Source organism: Phalangium opilio, unplaced genomic scaffold, assembly GCF_054372755.1.
Source record: "Phalangium opilio isolate 3A_F unplaced genomic scaffold, DU_Popi_V2 ptg000070l_1, whole genome shotgun sequence".
In the NCBI taxonomy this organism is placed as follows: domain Eukaryota; kingdom Metazoa; phylum Arthropoda; class Arachnida; order Opiliones; family Phalangiidae; genus Phalangium; species Phalangium opilio.
This window is the reverse complement of record NW_028324182.1, coordinates 13,947,588-13,970,888: the sequence shown is the minus strand read 5'-3', so window position 1 is coordinate 13,970,888 and position 23,301 is coordinate 13,947,588. Positions and strand designations below refer to the sequence as shown.

The 23,301-nt window shown below is 39.4% G+C and overlaps 1 protein-coding gene across 2 annotated transcripts in view; it reads left to right on the top strand.

The window, feature by feature from the left end:
• The window catches only part of LOC149661838 (uncharacterized), a 46,880-nt gene that overhangs the window by 5,927 nt on the left and 17,652 nt on the right, over positions 1 to 23,301 (top strand). For both annotated transcript variants that reach the window (XM_089843360.1, XM_089843359.1), the window contains exon 2: positions 13,275 to 14,877. In XM_089843360.1, coding sequence (XP_089699486.1) covers positions 13,494 to 14,877 — 1,384 coding nt within the window. In that variant the 5' untranslated portion in view covers positions 13,275 to 13,493. The remainder of the gene's footprint in view (positions 1 to 13,274; positions 14,878 to 23,301) is intronic.

The window sequence follows — 23,301 nt, the reverse complement described above, 5'->3', positions numbered from 1 at the left end:
ATGATGAGTGATTTGCCCCTCTACTCTACATTGAGTACGAGATCGCACTGACGTCACACGAGGAGCAAACCACTTATCAAATCATGCGTACAAAAATGTTTTTGAATTAATTATGTATACTGAAGTCACTTCCTGACACAAAAACTCGCGACTGTTTCGTTCTTGGCCCTTACTTCAATTACATTCACAACACCTTTAATCTTGATTGAAGGTAGAGGAAGAATTTGTCCGTGTAATGCTAACATTCGATTCACGAACAGCACCTTGATTAATCGATATAGTTATTTTTAATTTATTTTTTAAAATTATATTATTAAAGCCCAACCGGGAAGTCTTTAAATCTTAAATGGGTGTCACAAGGTCACCGTTACGTATACGATGATACTGGTAACTAATAATGGGTGGAGTACCTTTTATAAAAATATGTATATTCAAGTTCCTGTTGGGACGGGATTATAATATTATTAAAAATTTTGATTGTTCTGGCGACAACGGTTGCTGCTTCGTTCAACCTGTTCTTCTCTTCCCGACATATCCCCCAAAATTCAAGGATTCGTCCCAGGAATGTTGTGTTTGTTACGGTGTGTCCTTTGTTTTAGAGTTAATAAAGGGAAAGGCGGGAATTAGGAAAACAGAGTAGTATAGTTTCTACCTGCATGTACCTTAAGTCTATTGCCTCATAGTCAATGGACGGGATGGACTGACTTCCCTGTTACCCTCACTTGTCCTCGTGCAAATTTTAATTAGGCTTAGATGGTGGTGATGGCATTATTATTAAAACTGCGTGTATCATCTGCTAGGGCGGATCCCTTCTGCGTATGTGAGATTAGATATTATTATACATATGGATTGGGAAATAACTTAGTATTAATGAGTGTTAATTAAGAACACCGATTTAGCGGAAATCTCTTAGGAGTTACATGGAGAGTTTGTAGTTGGTTACATCTGGAGTATCCTGTTTTATGGTACAAGTTTTTGATTAGAGAAAACTGCGTGGATATCCAGATGTTACTTTTATAGGAATATATTACATGCAGTATGCAGTTGGTTGAAAAAAATGTGTTTTCGTTTTATTGAAATGGTCTGCTAAGTTTTTGTCAAAGTCTGGGATTGGTTTTAGGCTTCTGTTTAAAGAAACCAATATTTGACAATATTCGAAGCAGATTTTCGCGACAAAAAAGTGTTTAGTATCATTTGGCAATGGATGAGTATTAGTTGGACTATATATCTGTATTTAAATGGTCTGCTAAGTTTAAGATCCGTTTTAGCTAGCTTCTGTTAAAAAACGAAGTTGATACTTTTGCAACCCCAAGTTAGGCCTAGTATTTATTAATTTAGTAATTACGTATTTAGTGGATAAGTTGGGCTATCCCTGCGTCCTGCTGTTCTCTACACTTCAAAAGAACTTTAAATTTTAAAATAATTTAGAAGGTATAGTTTAACAAGCTTTCGTTTCTTCAGTTTTATTGGTAAATTAGTTTCTCAATGCCCATTCTCATATCCAATATTTAATTCTTTTTTCCCTCTCTCTCTCATAATTCTGAGACCGTGAAAAAATGGCCGAATACCGGTAATTACCGTCGTCTCATTTTTCGTCGCGGTCGTTCAATAATTTACTCTTTCTATCTGTTCTAATGTATATAAAAGAAGAAAGAAAGCGAAAGTGTTTTTCTCACTCGCTTCGTCTTTTATCTTCGTCGCCGTGTCTAGAACCGAGTTGAACCTATTTTATTTCCTGCTACAGCCAATTTTATGAATGATCTCCCTCTAGGCTCTTTTTTTTCTGCTCTGTCTTTTCCCAAAAAAAGATAGAAAATGCCACGAAAAATGAATCCAACGTCTCCAGAAAGTGTTCACCCCTTTTCCTTCCCATATGGTGGGAGTTAGTTTCTAGAAACCCAAGAGAACATTACGAAAAAGATGGTGTATTTTTTTTCTTCTTTGGTTTAGTCTTCCTTCTAAGTTGAGTCATAAGTTAGCTCTCTCTGTAAGTGACGTAAAAAATTTCAGCCATTTTCTGATCTATAGACTATTCATTTTATTGCAGTAGAGAAGCTAGCGAACGCCTCAAAATGGACGCAGGTATCTTTGGTTATTTCTCTCGCGTCGAAAAGCGCCACTAGAGGCAGTGTCGGTCGTCTGGCGTTGCCTATTGGCGGGAGAGAGATAACCCAAGATGGTACGTAGCCCCACCCCTGAGCGTTGGTTTTCCTCAAAAGTATTAAGCCTCTCGGTGTGAAAAAAGGGTTGACCCATAGCCTTCTCTGCGCACTCTAATGATATAAAGTGACTACAGCGCAGGCGCCAAAAAGAGGGATCTAAGGCAAAGTTTTACCCCCGTTTCTTTCCCTTTTAGTTGCATCGAAGAGGCTTATTAATATACTTCACAACATTCAGAACTATGACGAACCGAAAGGGAGCGAGTTGGTCCCTTAGGGTTTTATTATTACCTTATGATAAAAATGACAATACAGAATATTCGGTTCCGTAGAATTGCGTGATATTATATACTAAGTTGACAACGATTTCTTTTTAGTTATATGTTTTTCTACAAGTTTCTCTCGCTTATATGTAGTTCCTCGTATTACGGGACAAAATGATTCCCAGTAAAGTGACTCAAAAACATTCATTATAAATGAATACTTCGAAACGGTCGGTTTATAATGGAGAGCCTAGGTTGAATTTTTCTTATTCTTGTTATTTCTTGAGAAATGAAATTTTAATTTAGCTCTAGCTTGAATAATGACGTACGGAACGCTTTTCAAGGGGCAATTTACTAATGAAATGTTCTTATCCGAGCTTTATTTTGTTTTAGGCCTGAGTTTAAGTACCTTTTTATTATAATAACCGTCTGGATGTTTCATTTAAAATCGAGGACGAGATTTGAATAGTTTTATATGCAAATTTAATCAAGTAGACAAGAGATTCTCGCTACACAAAATATAGTCACAAATCATCTCTTTTTAGATGTATCAAGGACTTAATTTTTGTACACGCGGTCTAAATTTTAGAATTATGCAAATGAGGTTTATGTAGTCGGCCGTACGTTTTATGAACTAAAATTTAAACTTAAAGAATATAACTGTGTTACAGTAAGTGTAGTGGTAAACAATAAATAAACTAGGTGGTAGCTAGCTAGACGACGGCCCTAGTATAGAGTGGTACTAAGAGGGGAGGAGCTACGGGGGCATGACGTCAATAAATAGAGCTTTCAGTTGGAGGAGGAGCTGAGTCTCACGACATAATTTACGCTGCCATATTGGTGGGTTTAAAGCAGGAATGAAGCTGAGGCCACCCAACCAATATGGCTACCAGAACAGCGGTAAGACTTGGGAGGGTGTGACGTACTACTATCTCATCTGAAAGCTCTCTATTGGTAGTCCAAATTGTATACTACCTGAGCTGACAACTTCCAATATGGGGGCCGAAAGCGAGGTAAGAGATAGGAGGGTGTGACGTCATGAGAAAGTTCGTGGTGGTAGCAAACTACATCACTACAGCGTCGTATTTTCTATGACCGCAGTGTTGTACACTCTTAAAACTATCTTATGTCAAGCCATGGTTTAGTAGAAATTAGGAATTTTCCTCAAGCCCCTACGTGTCCTTTGATGAAGCGTTACTTTATCAAATCTTTAGGGAAATCACGAAATTGGACATCCGGTTTTAGAAATTCAATCTTCTTTCATGAATGCATGCATGCAAGGACTGTTGCTTCATTTATTATAATATTATAGAATATATATTTAGTAATATAAACCGAGTCTAATTAATCACGTATTTCTTAATGACAAGACATTGTCCGACTTCGAATTAACCCCCCCCCTTTCCTCCCTTATTATAATAATAGACCTTCAGACGCGCCTTATTAAAATTTAATGTCTAAACCACATACATACCCCCGCCTGTTATTATTGCGCTCCATTTGACAAAGACGAAGGGGTCTTTACTATCAAATTTCTTGTATACACTAATTACCAATACAGGTTCAGAGTATATTCAGACGTCATAGTCTCTTACCCCTCGGATAAACATACCTAGCTTGTGCAACATCCATAGAATCGGAGTAGAACCCCTTCCTTTTAAATTCGCTGTGTAGAAATATATTAACCTTTACCAAAAATGTAGGAATTTGGCCCGGAAGAAATATTTACTCTGTGTTAATCGACTTCTAACAAGAAGTGATATCTATAGTTTATTAGGGAGAAGGCATAAATTCGCCACATTTCCGGCTTTATCTCCAGTCCAAACGTAGGTCCGAAGTTAATCCCCGCCTCTAAATTACAACCAGCATCTCATTGGTTCTTGAATACTCACGTCAGCGCGACGCGAATGACGAAAATGACGTATTTTCCGACTGAGGAGAGGCGAAATAGCCCTCCTTTTACGTCCCCCCTTTGGATTTTGAAAGGGGGACTGGGACTATGGCGCGCGAATACTTAGCAATCTTCTCCCTAATAAACTAGATATCACTTCTTGCTTCTAAGGACATTATACAACGCGTTTCTGATAACTCTCAATTCTCGGATTTCCGTTTCGGTTGGATGGGTATTTTAGGCTGCTGTTCGCCTTAACGCTTTCTAATCGAGAAATATCTTGATTTATAGTTTTAATTCAACCCCTTCCCCTACCCTTTTCCTATCCCATAGTTCCTCGCAAGCCCAAAACCCTTACCCCAATCGAGGGGAAACTTTCCGAAACAGCTGTCGTGCATGCTTGGACTTTTTAAATTTATAATTTTTATATTATTCTTGTCCGAACTATATTAATTATTTAATTCATTTATATTAAAAAAGAAGAAAAATATTAGGAAAATGCCGAGGCGCGGAAGAGTTATTACTTCTAATTGGTTTTTCCGTAGCAGCCAGCAAACCCCCTTACCCCTTTTTACCCCCAAACCCTTGTATGTTTATGTTAATAGGTCGTCGTCGTCGGTGTGGTGTATCCGTGACAAAATAGGATATCTCTTTTAATTAATAAAATGGCTTTTCGCCAAGCCCGATGACCCCCCCCCCCTTTTTTTTCACCGGACAACCTTTCGTTGACCTCTCTCTCAATGTAACAAGTCAAAACCACGTATCTCCACTATAGTTATTTTAGTAACTGTGTTATGTTTTACAGTGAAAGTTGAGTAGTTATTGCTCTATAATTGCGTCTTAGTATTGAAGACAAAGGCTTAGGTTTCTACCTGGAAAACGTTTAGGCTTAACCCCGTTATTTTTTACTGGATAACCTTTCGTTGACCCCTCAATATAACATGTCTAAAGCAGGTATCTCCAATGTAGCTCGAAGGAGCGCTCTAGTTATGTTATGTTTTATCTTAAAAGTTGAGTAGTTATTGCTTTTTTCTTAGTATTGAAGACAAAGGCTTAATGTTTCTACCTTGGAAAACGGTTAGGCTTAACCCGTTCAGCCTAAAAACTTGGATAACAAATTAGGGAAGAGCTTTATCTATTTTTTGTTTTAGGGAGAGAATGTTTTTTCATTGGCATGTACTTTCTCTTCGTAACAACCGAAAGCGGTTTCTTTTTGTTGCCTACAAAGTGCAACCTCATTTCCGAAAGAGTAATAAAGAAATTAAAGATTATATAATTTATCGACGCGTTAGGCCTAACGTAGAAAAAAAAATAGGCCTTCCCTTGGAAACGAACGTAGGAGAGATTATAATGCATTTTTGCAATTAGGTTTGTTCAGACGTAATTTATCTCTCTTGTTGTAACGTTTTTTAGATGTTTTTAATAAGCTCAATGTTATCAATTTAACGTAGATCAAACTCTTACTTTAGATATTATTGGACTTATTTTTTATATGTAACGAAGTGCTGTTTTTTAATCTCAAATTTGGTATATAAGTTAATTCACATGCATTAGAATCTTGTTCTTGTATATATTCTTGAATCATGACGGTTGCGTTATTACGTTAATAAACTATTAATTAAGTTTTAATTCGCTCAGCTTTCTTGAACTCGCGTCTGCACGAACATATTATTTGGTCCGTCGAGCCGGATATAAGTCGCGTATCGGTTAACCTTACAACTTAACTGTTAAGACCAGTATCCGTAATCGTGAGAAACAGTTTCGCGAGTTTTGAGAAACGGCAATTAGAGTTGATCATCAGGTACCATGGACGAGTACCTCAGCAGGAGACGTTTAGTCAAGGGCAGATTGACTAGACTTGAGACGGTAGTAGTCAGTCACAATAATAACCCAATTACACCCGTTGCAAGTTTGATGTACAAGAACAAGGCCGATTCGTTAGCCCAAGATTTGGAAGACGTACATAACGATATCGCAAGCACATGTACCGCAGAAGAGTTCAACACACATGAGATCGAGTACAATCAGCTCGTCACTCGTATGGAAGCTCTGGTTATATTTTTTAACACCCTCAATATTCAAGCACCTGCCGTTCCATCGTCAATTCAACCAACTGCAGACATCAAGTTACCAAAGTTGGAGTTGCCGTTGTTCGGAGGTAATTACATTGACTGGTTCCCATTCCACGACCTTTTCACTGCAACCGTTCATAACAACGCATCATTATCCGGAGCACAAAAGTTCCAGTATTTAAAAGCTTCCTTACGTGACGAAGCAGCTGTATTAGTTCAATCAATCCCAGTCACTGATGGTAACTACGCCGAAGCCTGGGATATTCTGCTTAACCGATTCAACAATACAAGAGAGATCATTAACGCTCACATCAGACGTTTGTTCAATCAATCAGGAGTTAAGGATGAATCAGCAACATCACTGAGACGTCTCATAGACACCACAGCAGAGTGCATACGAGCTCTGAAGGTTTTACAAGAACCAGTACAATACTGGGATGCACTATTACTCTACCTCACTGGTGAAAAGCTCGACCCGGAATCCAGACGCCAGTGGGAATTATCATTAAAGGCTACATCGAGACCTAAATATGAAGACTTAACATCGTTTTTGGAGCAGAAGGCAAGAGCACTGGCTGCGTCGCAACCAACGTCAACCTCAGCAACCAAAATCTCATCGTACTCCAAGAGAACTGCCGTCTCCCATTACGGATCAGTACGAGACAGCTCCTGTCCCTTTTGTACGGAAACACACGCCACATTCAAATGTTCCTTATTGCTGAAGGCGTCTCCAGAAGATCGATGGCGCATGGTAAAACAACAGTCGCTTTGCTTCAACTGCCTAAAACCTGATCACTCTAGTTCCGAATGCAAGTCAGGAACATGCCGGAAATGTAATGCTAAGCACAACACCCTCTTACATAGAGAGCTTCAAGAATCGAGATCGTCATCACAGAATTCTGCAAGGGATAAGGTTGTCTCGCATGTATCACGCCAAGCTAATAACGTATCACAAGTTATTCTACCTACAGCAATTATCCAAGTCATTGGAATTACCGGAGAATGCTGGCCTGTTCGAGCGCTGATAGACTCAGGCTCCCAAGCAAGTTTCATCTCGGAGCGCTTCATACAGAAGCTGCATCTCAAAAGAATCCATCAAAACACAGTCATCGGAGGAATTGGGGCAACGGGTCTCAGTCACTCCCGCGGGACAACCATACTGAACATACGCTCTAGCATAGACTCAACATTCAACATGATGGTCCAAGTTCTCATACTTCAACACGTCACCGAAAGACTGCCCAACATTTCATTTAATCCGCAACCATGGACTCACCTTAATGGCCTTCAACTGGCAGATCCGACTTTTAATATACCTGGAGATATAGACGTGTTACTTGGAGCTGACGTTTACCTGGATGTGGTTCAAGACGGGAAACGCACTGTCCGACCTGGAATCCCTGGCGCATTTAACACTGTTTTTGGCTGGGCGGTCGCAGGAGCATTAGGAGCTAGACGTCTAACCACTCATACAAGCACAATCAAGGTACATTCCTGCCAACTCGACAACGAACTTGCTAGATTCTGGGAGTTAGAGGAAATAGGACACAGACGCATCCTTACATCGTCTGAAACCACTTGCGAAGAAATCTTTCGAGACACAATTAGTAGAGATCCGAAGGGGAGATACGTGGTGAAGTTGCCAATCAAGACCAATTCAGAAAAGTTGGGAGAATCTCGAGCTATTGCACTTCGTCGGTTCGAATACATCGAACGTCGGCTAAGAAACAAGCCAGAACTCTATGACAAGTACCGAAGTTTCATCAATGAATACATCTCCTTAAATCATATGGAGCTCGTTCCTACAAACCTCGTATCCACTGAAGATTCATACTATTTACCTCATCATTCAGTACTCAAGCAGTCAAGCTCCACAACAAAACTAAGAGTTGTCTTCGATGGATCAGCGAAGACTTCAAATGGAGTTTCCTTGAATGATATCCTGCTGGTGGGACCGAAGTTGCAAGATGATCTCGTAAATCTCCTGATTCGGTTCAGAAGCCATGCCGTAGCGGTAACTGCAGATATAGAAAAAATGTATCGACAAATCTTAATCAAGCCAGAAGATACTCGTTATCAACGAATCCTTTGGAGACAACAAAAGGAAGATCAGATACAAGATTATCGACTTCTGACAGTAACGTATGGAACAGCGTCGGCACCATATTTAGCCACTAAAGTCCTGCAACAACTGTCCAAGGATGTTAACTCCAAATATCCACTGGCGTCACAAGCATTATGCAAGGACTTTTATATGGACGACCTATTATCCGGAGCTGATGACACCAGTTCGGCTTTGGAACTACAAAAACAATTACTTCAAGCCACAAGCGAAGCGGGGCTTCCATTACGCAAATGGGCATCAAATGATCCAGCACTAGTGCAAGCAGTTCCATCAGAGTTGAGAGAGATTCCAGTTCCATTGAATATCGATAATGCCGAGGCAATACAAACGTTAGGACTTCAATGGACCCCAGCAGCGGATAGCCTATCATTTGCGGTTAAATCACCACGATCCAGAACCATTATTACAAAGCGCACCGTATTATCCGACACAGCGAGGGTATTCGATCCATTAGGATTGTTGTCACCAGTAACAATCCGAGCAAAAATCCTCTTACAAGAAATGTGGCAGGTCAAAATAGACTGGGATCAGGAATTATCAGTGGATCTTATTCATAAGTGGCAATCGTTTCGAGAGGATTTGACTGGAATTGAAGGACTACGTATAGAACGTTACATAAGTCAACCTAACTGTAATGGAGCGAGTTTACATGGATTTTGTGATGCCTCGGAAAAAGCCTTTGCTGCTGCTGTATATCTAAGAACGATGAACCAAGATGGTCGAACTGAAGTTAAATTAATCATTGCCAAGACGAAGGTTGCTCCGCTCAAACAAACTACACTACCAAGACTAGAACTTTGCGCTGCCGTTTTGCTCACAAGACTAATATCTCTAGTACAGGAGTCCTTGAGATGTACCGTACCTGAAGTTCATGGATGGAGCGATAGTAAAATTGTTCTATCTTGGCTCGGATCACCTCCTCAGCGCTGGAAAACGTTTGTTGCCAACAGAGTCGCAGAAATTCAGAATAACCAACCAACAATTCAATGGCATCACGTGTCTGGTCACAACAACCCGGCCGACAGCGCATTACGGGGAATCAAGACGGAAGAACTGTTAAATCATCCATTATGGTGGAGTGGACCAACCTTCCTCATGAATGAAACCACCCCACCGTCAAGTCTCTGTATTGAAGAACCAAAGGAATGCAGTCTCGAAGAAAGAATGGTCCCAATAGTCGTTGCACAATGTAAAATTGATCAGCAGCTTCTATTCAACTACTCGTCGTTGACCACTCTGACCCACGTAACAGCGTATATGCATCGCTTCATCTATAACACGCGATCTCTGAAGACATTGCGACAAATCGGACCCTTGACCAAGACTGAGAACGACAAGGCACTCAACTATTGGATAAAGGCAGTTCAGCAAGATAGCTTTGGTGAAGAGATCCACCAGTTAAAGACGCATAAAACTCTTTCGTCCAAAAGCAAACTCTTATCACTAACTCCATTTCTCGACAAGGAAGGTGTATTGCGAGTTGGAGGACGACTACGCCACACAAATCTCTCGGCCGACCAAATCCATCCAGTTATAATTCCCCGCAAAAGCAGACTTACGGATCTTATTATCAGCCATGAACACATCAAAACTCTACATGGAGGCACTCAGTTAATAATGGCATCACTCCAGGCAAAATATTGGATACTGGGAATTCGAGATGCAGTACGATATCATGTCCGAAGATGTCTCCGATGCGTCCGTCAAAAGGCCCAAACAATTAATCAACTCATGGGCGATCTACCCGCCTCTCGAGTAAACCCTGGACGTGCATTCAACAAATGTGGCGTCGATTATGCGGGTCCTTTCAATCTGAAGGTCATGAAAGGCCGAGGACTCAAATCGTTCAAGGGATACATTGCCATCTTTGCATGTTTTACCACCCGAGCCCTGCATCTAGAACTGGTCAGTGATATCTCGACGGCAGCATTTCTAGCGGCGTTCAAACGGTTCATCTCTCGCCGCGGAAAATGCTCTGATATATATAGCGACTGTGGGTCGAACTTCATCGGAGCCAACAGAGAACTCAAAGAATTCATGCAGTCCATTTCCAGTACCACGAGAAGCCAGGCGTTAGTAGGATGGATGAGTGATGAGGGCATAAACTGGCACTTTAATCCTCCTGCTGCGCCTCATTTTGGCGGGCTTTGGGAAGCGGGAGTCAAGTCGGTTAAATACCATTTGAAACGAGTCGTCGGAGAAACCAGATTAAACTTCGAAGAAATGCAAACACTCCTATGCCAAGTAGAAGCTTGCCTCAACTCCAGACCCCTATCACCAATGTCAGCGGATCCTACTGATCTAGCAGTCCTAACACCAGGCCACTTCCTCATCGGAACGTCATTGACTGCTATTCCTGAACCGGATTTCACGTCAACTAAGGTCAACCGTTTATCCAGATGGCAATTGGGACAACAGATATTACAACACTTTTGGAGACGTTGGCAATCGGAATATCTATCACGGTTACAGCAAAGACCAAAATGGACCAAACCATCAAAAAATCTGCAGATAGGACAACTTGTTCTCATCAAGGAAGAACTACCTCCAACCAAGTGGAAAATGGCTCGAATTGTTCAAATACATCCTGGGACAGACAACCTGGTCCGAGTAGTCACCGTAAAAACAGCTGATAAGGAACTTAAACGTCCGGTTACAAAATTATGCCAATTACCATTAGATGAATAACCAATATATTAATTTCTGTTAAATTTAAAACTTAGTAGTTTAAGGTGGCCGGAATGTTCAGACGTAATTTATCTCTCTTGTTGTAACGTTTTTTAGATGTTTTTAATAAGCTCAATGTTATCAATTTAACGTAGATCAAACTCTTACTTTAGATATTATTGGACTTATTTTTTATATGTAACGAAGTGCTGTTTTTTAATCTCAAATTTGGTATATAAGTTAATTCACATGCATTAGAATCTTGTTCTTGTATATATTCTTGAATCATGACGGTTGCGTTATTACGTTAATAAACTACTAATTAAGTTTTAATTCGCTCAGCTTTCTTGAACTCGCGTCTGCACGAACAAGGTTGATGAATTAGCCGTTATTTCGTTTATTATAAACATAATGAGGTTATAAACTTTTTGATAAATGATTGACCTAAAAGTTTTAGGCCTTTTTTAATTTTTTCTTTGAACTCATTAAATTTAATTATTTATTTTTTTAATTTCCCAATGAAATTGCATCACGTAGGTATATTTTTAATTTCTCATTTAGTTAATGTTTGTTCACGTTTGGTATTTTTGTAGACTTTACTGGCATTTTGTTGTTTTGTAGGTCTGGCTAGCTATAGAAATATTTCTCGTAATAGTAGTGACACTCCGTTGTTATTCTCCCATAGGAAATAACACTATGGGAACGGTATTCCCGCTATTACTGGATAGATATGGGACTATAGAGTAGACAGGAGATCCACGAATGATTTATAGCGTGACTGAAAATACGTTTTTTACCCGCGACGCGACCATTACCAAAAAAAAGTGACATTCCTGTTTTGAAGGAAACTTCTAAAAATTGAAAGTTGATGGGAGGAAAAAATGAAAAATTTTTATTATCTATTTTTATATATATTTATATAAAAAAATGTCGCGTATATTATTTACCTTTTAAACTTTTTTTCCCATGTTAACAGTTTTGTCCTTAAAATTTAACGTAATTTTCCCTTTCGCAAGACAAGAATCCGGGTATTTTAAATTTTATTACTTTTTTCTGTAAAACAATTTATTCCAGGTATTATTTTAAAAGAGTAATATCAAAATGAATTCCAGGATTCTTCAAATTCTGGGAATTTTTTAAGCCCCTATATTCCCTTGACTGACTGAGTCTTTAGGTTTTCCCTACCGTTCTCATCTTGATGTCGATCGATTTTAGAGAACACTAGGGTTTTCATCTTACTAAGTACTGAATCTAGGGACAGGGATGAGCTGTCTCTGTGTTTTCAGTTGATTCTAGAAGATTCTCTCTCCCTTGCACTCTTTACTTTGGTGTTCATTTAACGAAAAAGATTAGGGATTTAAAACGTCGCCTATGGACTTCAGAATATGTCCTTTAAAAGATTCCGTAAACATTCGTGAACCAGAGTAACTGCTCGAGACGTTTCGCCGGATTTGGTGGTGGATGGAATTAGGAATTGTGTCACTATACGCAAATATACGTATCCATTTGGAACGAGTTTATTATACACCTTAGTATATTTATTATAAGTAGTCGTACATACGGAAATTTAACCCGCTTTTATGAATTTCCTAATTATAAAATAAAGATTTTTATGGTTTGTAATGCGATATGATGAAAATCCGGAGTTTCCAGTATACCCTCGCTTTAATGTCATGCATACATTAGCTTAGGTGTTCCTTATTCGGTGCCTACATTAGTAATTTGCCATGTTGGAAGTGTACCCTTGTCTTTTCGTTTTGTGACCTTTGGGAATCTAATCTATGTTTTTTGATTAAGTTTAGGGGAACTTGGGGCTCAACGCAATTTTGGGTTGTGGGTGGGTTTGGCTTATCTATGTTTGTTGACGTTTTTTTTATTTGTGCTTTGCTCTTGATAAGTGGTGATTTACTTCTATTTATTAGATCACTTTCTGTTTTGTACTGTTTGCTATTTCGAGGGTAGGTTGTTGAGTCGATTGGTTTCGAGCGTTTTTCATTTATCCGAATCCCGTTTGATTCTTTTCAATATAAATAAACGAAAATGTGTTTGATCATGATCCTTATTGACTTTTATCTCACCATCTTTCTCCCCACGCAGGACTTCCAAAGGGGGAAAAAGAAGTTAAAAGGCAACCGTGAAGAATGGCCGTAAAAAATAAAGCGAATTGTGGTGCGGTTAGCGCTTAGCGTTTTAGTTGAATGACCCGTTTAGGCCTCCTTTCTGTGCCAAGAGACTTTGTTCGGAACCTGGACCTTAATTTCCGATATCGAACGCGGGCGGCCAACGCGGAAAACTAGTCCTTTTCGGGTTTTAAAGATGGCGCCAAACAACTCGGCGAACCGAGAAGTCGGAGACAGAGCAGCCAGTTCCGTGTCCAATGAAAACGTCTCGCCCTCCGAGCTTTCAGAACGCGTCGAAAACCAGAACGAGGAGGTTGCGTTAGTCGTCGACGGATTAACGAATCGTTGTTTTATTAATCCTTGTTACGTTTCCTCGGAATCTGAACGAAATAATCGTCCGAAATCGTGTCGTACCCTTCCATTAAATTTGGTTGGTCAATCGATAAGTCGAGGATATCGCGGTTCGGTTTCCACTTTACCCAATAGTCATCGGCGTTCGTCGCCCTTTTCTCGTTGCTCTTCGCGCGTCAGTTTACCCGAAAATCGAGCTGACTACCACCAGGACCAGGATTTGACGGATAGGCCTCGGTCTTCTTGCTCTAGGAGGAATCCGCAACCGCAACAACAACAACAAGAACATCATCGTCACAGCCCAGCCTTATCCGCTCGTAGCTTTTTCATCCGTCGTCCACCGGTGCGTTTGAAACCTAAACAACGAATTGCTCGATCGAGTAACGCGATTTCGCAAAGCCTAATTAACGTAGTTCGCGGCGGTAATCGCCCCCGTTCTTCTCGTAGCGTTGAGAGGAATGGAGAGGCCGAGCCGAGGCCCACCCCGGCCTTAGCTTCCTTGACGATGCCCAACGCTAACAACGAGGGTAGCAGGCGTCATCGTGTCGGAAACGGGGGTTCTGGTCGCGGCGGCGGTCATTTGCCACCCATGGGCCTGACCACTAACGCTCATCTTCATCAACCGGAGGAAATAACTCAGTTGGATAATGGGAATCGCGGGGGCGGTCATCGTTCGGACGCCTTACCGGATATCCTCCATTCTCACCTTCCCCCGCCTTACTCCACCTTGCCCCCGAATGACAGGACGAACAACGCGCGAAGGTTGCCCCCTCCAGCCCATCCTCCACCCCCACCGCCACACCTGGCTCCCCAACCCTCGTGCCACGGAGGACCTTGCCCACCTTCACCGCCACCCATCACTAGCCGCAACAGGTCGGGTCGCGACGGACGGGCCAATTCTTTTAACCCTTTTTCGGGCAACGGGGGCCGACCCCGCGGTGGGGCTTCGGCCGGATCGGTTCGGGCCAGTGCTGGACTTTCGGCCGCCCATCATCACCACCACGCCGCCGCTCAACACCACCATCCGACCTTGCATGGCGGAGGGGTTAGTTCCGAAGGCGAGGAACCCAAACACTGTTGCGGAGTCATGGTCACTCAATCCATCAGTATACGATGGTTTATCGTCATGATCGCTTTCGTGGGATTGTGTTGCGCCATCGTGGGAACCGTTCTCGGAGCCTTGAAGGCCACTGGACGCGAGCACCTGACCGTTTCTCTACTCATGATTGGTGAGCTATTATTTTTCTCTTTTCTTCCCAAATTACTCTTTAGATCCGTAAGCCTCGGTAGAAAACGTAGTTTAAGCGCCCAACAATGGACCATTTAGTCCGCGCCAGATAAACGATATATCAAAGCGCCTTTTTTCCTCCCCATACACGTTGGCGTAGCCTCATCATCCCACCCTTTTTACAACTACTACCCATTCTTTCACGATTATTTTCTTTTTGCGAGTCACGTGACTGAAATATCTTAACCAGCCACTAAAATGATTTATTCTTCCTCTCCTTCGGTACTCTTGGATTTATAGTATAGTTTCCCTCGAATTTCGTACGTTTATCCATGAAATTTTGATCCTAACCCGTCTCGTTAATCTACAAAGGTCGGACAGAGCTCTTAAATATTCTCGAGAGAGACTAGTAAATTCATGGGGTTAGAGTTTTCTTTTTTACTTCGCCCAAAAATCCCGTCTCTAGATCGTAATCTCTAAAATATTATAGGCTTGGGCTTCGAGGCGAAGCCATACCATACTTCGAATTCCATTTTTTTGTTCCCAGAGCCTAATGTTTTATCAAGGAAGTGGGGGGAGGAAAGGTTGGGTTTTCAATCCACCCCCCTCTTAAAAAAAATACCCTTTTGTTATTCACTTCAAAAAACCGCCTTAATAACTTTTTAAAGCTACCCTAAAAGATTCTCTATATCCTGTCGTAATCCCCTTACCCCCCCCCATCCTTCAAAACCCACTGAAAGCTCGAATTTACAGAACTTTATGGATTTTTTTTGTCGGTTAGAAAAAGAGAAAATGGTTTTAGAACAATATTAAAAAGAAAATAGCATCTTCACTGCTGCCCTACAATCACACTTAAAATGTTTTAAAATGTGCCGACTAGATATAAGAAACGTATAACATTAAGTCAACTTGTTCTTATCAAAATTATAGAGTTAGGTTTAGAGTTCATGCCGCGGTGATTTAACTTTTAGAGGGTTCGGTAACAGGTACATAAGCACGATGTTTTTGAAGAATTCTGGCCTGGTATATAGGTTTAAGTGGGTAGGTTTTGACCTCAGTTTGCCCATTGTAGAGAAAAAGGCGGGTAAAGAAGGGGGGGTTGGGATGGCAGAATACACCGAGTGTCTGGTCTGAAGATGGAGGGAAGAGAGAAAACTGGATCCTCCAAAGACTTCTTAAATAAAAAAACATTCCACCTTATTCTATATTTCCCCCTCATCATCATTTCATTTCTGCTAGAGAAATACCAACCGGGGGGGGGGGAGACATCGTACCACACCCCCCTTTTATGAAGTTCCGAGGGATTACGCCTCTAGCGAGTTGTGAAGATCCTCATGGTCTTACTATCCTCTCTGTCTGAATTAAACTTATTCCAGTCTCTCTAGACCATCTTTAAGGGGAATAGATAGAAAATATCTTCATGTAGAATTTCACGAAATCTATTCGTTGTTTATAGTTGAATTTCCCCCATTCCCATATCGTTCGTTATGTCATACTTGTTAGATTTTCGACTCAAAATTGATTTCCCAATGAACATCCCCCTAACACACATATTCATGCACACGTAAGGATCTTGAAATTTGAGAAGTTTGATTACAGATTTGATATACTGTAAATTCATTGACGTAGTATATATATATTGCCTTGTTGATATCTTAAAATACAAGTGACCTTTAAAGGTCAAGTAAGATATTAAGGAAGATTTTTATGAGGGTCAACCTTGCGAGGTCATTTTAGATACGATTTGAATCTTAGTTTTGGTTCCGATTAACCATATCATCATCCCTACTTTACAGAATCGCGTTATAATACAAATTTTTATACTTCATACAAACTCCACCCTGCATAGTAGTATTTTGGGTTTTTTACGTCTTCCTGTTGTAACTTTTTCTGGGATCTTTTTTAATATTGTGGAGGGATATTATTGCCTCATACTGCTTTTGAAGTAAGTACTGTACCACCTCAGGTACCACGTCCACCATGTGAAGCGTAGCAATTTTGTTTTACCCTGAAGGAAAGAAAGAGAGAGAGCTTGGTAGCTACGCCTAAACCTGTTTCCTTTTTTAGTCTTTAACAAAAAAAGTAGTAACCATGTGGCCGAGGCTTAAAAAAGGTTTATATTAAAAATATTGTATGGAGAAATGAAAGCTTTTTTGAAACTTTTGATAAAGGTTTTAACCTTTTGTTTTCGCGGTGATTTGAAATAGAAATGGCAGCTAAAAATACACTTCTTTGCAATCTTGCCTCTTTATGCGAGAAGGTCAGAACTTGAAGGGTAATAAAGTATTTCAACTACTTAAACCTCCTTTAAATCAACTTGGCAGCTTCACACACACCCCAAAGCTTTGAATTTTTTTCAGGCTTGCCTATATAGGTCTAGGGAAAACCTGGGAAAGTCAGGGAATTTCATTATAAGGTCCAAAAGGTCAGGGAATTTGATTAAAGTTGCTTGGTCAACCACCATCCAGCTGGGTGATGTTTTAAACGCCGTTTTTTTATCGAGATCACCTTTGACCGGACACCAAAATCGCAATTTAAACCAAATTATTGACAAGTATCTACCCTACATATTTAAAAATTAACAATTGGACCTTAAAACGTCATAGGATAAGGTCAGGGAAACAAACCCTGGAAAAGTGGGGAATTTATATCTGAAAATTAAAATTAAGTGGCAACCCTTTCTTAATGTTAGCATCTTTCTCTTAATATTTTACTTCGATGTGTAAACTTCGAATCATACAGAACTCAATGTGATATGAAAATGATCATTTTCTATAGTTTGCTGCATAGAAAATTCACCACTCAGAGAACAGTGTACCGTAATCTTGTTTTTCAAAAACGAATATTTTTTTTCTCTGAAACAAATTTTCGCATTTATTGGAGCGTGAGAAGTTAAGCCCTATTATTATTTATTCGTCTATGAAGCTTCTACCTTACCCTCGAAATATACTGTATGAAATGTATATGGTCCTGCCAAATATGTTTTTTAAATTATTTTTTACTTTAAATGAAAAATGGTTTCTAAGATGCCATGATATAACTATCCTTTTTAATATGAAATTACTTAGTTCAGTTTTTTTTGGTTCTTTCTTCTCACAATCGTTACGAGAAGGTGCATGATGTTTATGGTGCAAGGTCGTTTGTCAAACGCTGAGAAATAATTAATTAAGGTCCCTCGTTAGCCAGCCAGTGTTTTATAAACACGTTAATTAGGAAAGGGGAGTTGGCTGCCTGCTTGGGTTTGTTAGTTGACATTTACTTTTACAATTACACCAACACAACAACTTAAATGCTTAATTTTAATTTTTGTCATTTGTTCCACCCCTCTGAGAATTTAAACTATGGTTTTAATGAAAATATGTAAATTTTTAATTTGTTTACTGCGAGTAATGAAAATAACTATGCTGAACTGGAACCGGTGAAGGATTAAAAAAAATAATAAGTAGAAAAACATTTCTCGTTTAAGCAGGAATTTTAACATAACTTCCCTCTTAACGCAAGCTTATCTTAAAAATATTTATTTTTTTCTATCAAAACATTTTTCGAATATTTGCCAGTAATAAGATTCTGTTTTATTTTTATTTTCCTCTCTTTGGGATAAAATTTTTGATCAAACGTCTGTAGGCTAGTAACTCAGGAAAAAGGTGATATGAACGTCGTCTTTAGAGGAGGCCCAAATACTGTATAGTTCAACCTCCTACGCCAACAAAGTTAAACAAATTTTGGCGGCGAGTTATTCGTCTTTTCTTTCTTTATTTACAGGAAGGGAGGAAATTATTTGAGTTTATAGGAAGAAATAAGGGGCCCATACCGTATATCCTTCATCTTTCACTATAAAACATACATAGGAACACAAATCAAGGGGCTAACCACTAGCTTTAATAAAACCAAGAAGTGATATCTAGTTTATTAGGGAGAAGGTATAAGATGCCTTTAAGTCTGCTCGCTCCATAGTCCCAGTCCCCCTTTCAAAATACAAGGGGGGACGTAAAAGGAGGCCGGGCTATTTCGCTTCTCTCCTCAGTCGGAAAATACAACGTAATTTTCGTCATTCTCGTCGCGCTGACGTGAGTTACCAATGAGATGCTGGTTGTAATTTAGAGGCGGGGATTAACTCCGGACCTACGTTTGGACTGGAGATAAAGCTGGAAATGTGGCGAATTTGTACCTTCTCCCTAGTAAACTAGATCTCGCTTCTTGGAGAAACTGAGATTTAAAGTTGTAAAACCCATTCTAGACTTTTCGCGCTTAACAACCCCTCGGTTCAGTCTTGTTTTGGAATTTTTGGAAAAATTGAGTGAGTGGGGGTGATGTTATATGGCAGGCAACCTATGCTATTATTCTATTATTTTTGTATACGAAAGGCTCAGAGCTGCCGTTACTTTACAATATAGGCAGGATTTCCGTATGGGCCTTTTAAAAATTTCGTTCTTTATACACGCCTTCTGATGTTTTATTGTTTAACTAAATTTTATTCGCTAGCAAGAGCTTTTATCCTAACAGAATGTTTTTAGGTATAGTTCTACATATTTTTCTTTTCTTTCTTTCTAAGTTTATGCATGGAAAGTCCACGTGTCCAGATTATAATAAGTAAAGTTTATCGTAATATAACCGGTTTTCAATGATAAGAAAAATGTATGATGATAATGATATTAGATTTCTGATTTAATCCCAACCGTTTTTTGTATGTTTTTCGACGTTTCTCGTTTCACTGTCAAAGCGCATGCGCCGTGCTAAGACTAATTTGATAATACTACTCGATTATTTTAGATGAATAACGTCGGAAAATTCCACTTTGTTTTAGTGCTGTATAGTCCAAGGACTGGTACGAAGTAATAAGAAGTATCGTCTTACCATGCCATTAAAGTTATTCTTGCATGGCTTTCTCTAAAGTCTAAACAAATAGCTTTTTCTATCTTTGCATTTTTCTTTCCTCTTGCTTCGGTTTAAAGAGAGGATGTAATACTTATTTACAATCTTAATGTATCTGGTTCAGGTTTCTAATTATCTATATCTATACAAATCAAAGTCCTGACTATCAACGCCCAGCCCAAACCGCTGGCCCTAGAAAGCTGAAAATTTGCAGGAACGTTACTCATAAGTAGTAGGCACGTACTAAGAAAGATTTTTCCAATCCGCCGCCATCTTAAAAAATGGCGCCCAGAAATGTAAAAAATCTTCTCTATGCAACAAAGTCCGCTCTTTTGGACCGATTTCGCAAATATTTAGTAGACTGGTTCCCATCTTTTTAAATGGCGGCCAGAAATTTAAAAACCCTTCTTTATGGAATAATGTCCGCATGAAAAGTAATAGAAAATGTCCCGACAGGCTGACAGGCGACGCCGAGTGCCTTCGCTCCTATGGTGTTACAAAATTATTAGTCATCAGTAAAATCTAATTGCATGCCAAAAATTGTTACTCCGTATTGAAATAAAACGGAAGTGTTTGTCACCCTCCCTTTACGCATGAGCTTCTGCATCTGGAGAAACAATAAAATAAAAATATGCATGAGCAACACAGCTAAAATCTGCTTATTCTAAGGGGACATTAAATGCACCTGCTATGCGAGGAAATACATCGCTCACCATTATCTCGCTCCAGACACCCATCCTCTCTGCGGATGCAAAATGGGTCTGGTTTTGTGTATAGAAGTTTAACATCTAGGGGACGCTGGCGCCCTAGAACTTGGTGTTAGTATTAAGAAGTCTGTGATGTATTTATTTAGCTTCTTACGCTGTATTATATTTCCATCGACTTATACCTTATTATTCACCTTTATGGAATCGTGGATCATATATAGTAGATTCGTCTCGGATTCGAGGGTTTCATTTTTTTTTTTTTTTTTTGCAAAGACCTGTTTTGGGGTTCACATGGCCTGTAGGGCTTTTTCCAAAAAGAACCGGGTCTTCCTTATAGTGTACTGCAGATTTCGATTAGATTATGATGGCCGGATAGTCATAGGACGGCGCCAAACAATTTTGTTTCCTAAAGAATTAACTTTTATAGAAGTGGTCTCATCCGTTTTATTTTTTTGTTTTCTTTATAACCGGCTAAAAGTCCTTGCTCCGGGCTCAAATGCCTTTTATGGGTCACCTGATTTTTTTTTTATGTTTCTTGAAATCTTTAGCTAAGCACCCTCTTATAATTGTTTTAATTTCAGCCTGTTTATAAAATATATAAAACACGACTCATGCCATGTCATGTTTATATTTTATAAAGCAAGCAAACAAACTTAACCTAGTTTCGCCATAGGAAGCGAAAAATAGTTCGTATTGTTTATTTTAGAGACCAGAAAATGCTCTTCATCTTGTCAATCCGTCATTTGGAAATATTTATTTTTATGTGCTCTTCTAAGAAATATTCAAGGGCTTTTGGTGTAAATTATTGTTGTTGGTTTGGTCTTGAGAGCTACCAACCCTGTATTTGTTGTTAGGAGTGAGTCTTAAGTTAAGTTAATTTAATTTATGATCTATCATTAGGCATTGATAATTTACAGTCTGAAAGAAAATAGAAAACAGACCAACACATACACTGTCTGGGCCAGGAAATCGCAATACGCCTGCATGCATGCATACGTACAAAGGAAATTGTTGCAGGCCTATATGTAACTGCGTGTTAAATAAGTCTTTGTTTTTAACATTTAAATTATCATCTCTAAATTAGTATTTACATATACTACAAAATTAACCATAAGTGAACAAAAATACAATATTTCTGTGTTGACTTTGACAAACTTTTTAGTGTTGAAAAAAATCTTTCGTTTGGCAAGTCAATATGATGATATCTAGACCCAAGTAAGTTTTGGTCCGATATGTCTTATACACTGCATACAAAATTCAATATTCTTAAATTGAATATGTCGTTAACCTTTATCTAACGGTAAAACCCCTTTTATTGAATGTTCTCTGATGATGGAAAATGAAAGTGTATGTGAAGTCAAGAAGTTTCGCGGAAAATTGTTAGGATTGTTCATTACCCATCATCGCGATCGAGTTGGCAAGCGTTGGCAATTGGCAAACCGTGGTGGCAGTGCGTGAAAGGACTGGGAGTTGTAACTAGAATCAATTGGATTTAGAGGCTGCAGCGCTAAATGTCATTGAGCTACTATCCACGGTTCTCTCTCTGTTGATGGCCTAGAGAATTCAGCTCCTTCCATCCTGACCCTTCCTTCATCCATCCCTTCTTCATTCTATTTTCCTTTCAATCCGAAAAGGATCGTTGCCATAGTAACGAGAAAATTCTCCTCCATTCGCGATTGGTTCTTTTCCGGAAGCTGGTTGCGAGAAATTTTTGAGAAAAGAGAGACGTGGTGATGGTGGCGTGATGACGTCATTTTGACCCAGTTTTCTAAAAGCAGGCCCTCAGAAAGATATAACGATACAACTAAGAGTTGGGTGACGCGTGGGTGGAGAGAGAGAAAAAAATACACGCGCACACACACCCGAGTCTATACTGTTGCTCTCGCTCTCGGAGAATCTCCTCGTTGCTATGACAACGAACGTTCTATCGGATCGGTCGCGCGGATTGTTGGGTGATATCCCATTCCTCCTCTTCCTCTTCCTCTCTGGTCCTCTTACTTCCATTTTCTCATTTAGCGTAAATCGCTCCAGCTATTTTATTTCTTTCTTTCTTTCTCTGGGGGCATTTTTGTGTAATGCTACACGGCTATATACTGCTTCATTTAGTGAAATTAGGCTACAGCCTCTACGATACTGTCTTATTATTAATGGGCGCTTCAAACAACTTCGAATATTACTCGTTTTGTAAAGATGTTTACAAATACTTTTATGATAAACAAATTAGGCTTAATTTGAATTTAGGCCTAAGAACGATTTTGGCGCTTTTCTTTTTAGAGGACTAGCTGCAATTTCTATTGCGTGAGATTCAGGAATTACGCTAAATCAGTGCGGTAGAAGTATTCAAAATTACGCTCGGTAGACGAAGCGTATTGTTTTTAATGGAGTTTAATCGCGATATCGCAAATAATTTCACGCTAAATTTCCTTCTATCATTTTTCTCTCTCTGATAAGGACGTTTTTCTTTTTTAACTTCGGTTTTGCAATACGTAATTAATAATCACTGTTTATCGCTATAATATCCGTTTTCGCTTTTTATTCGAGCGTTTACGATAATTATCGCGATATATTTGACGATATAGAAACGCTTTTTTTTGTAATATTTTTTCCTAGGCGCCTGTTAAAATTTGTTAAAATTATTTGGATGTGAAATATTTCCTCCAAAATGTGATCAAATATTTATTTGCGAAATGAGCCAGACATCAAGAATATGAGCTTATAATTTTAGACTTGGAAAATGGTTTTATTGTTCCTTGTTTTCGACATCCTCTGCCAAAACCATTGACGTTTATTCTAATCATTTTGTTTACCATTTTGAAAGCTTTTTGTGTTTGTTTCAAAATTAATTT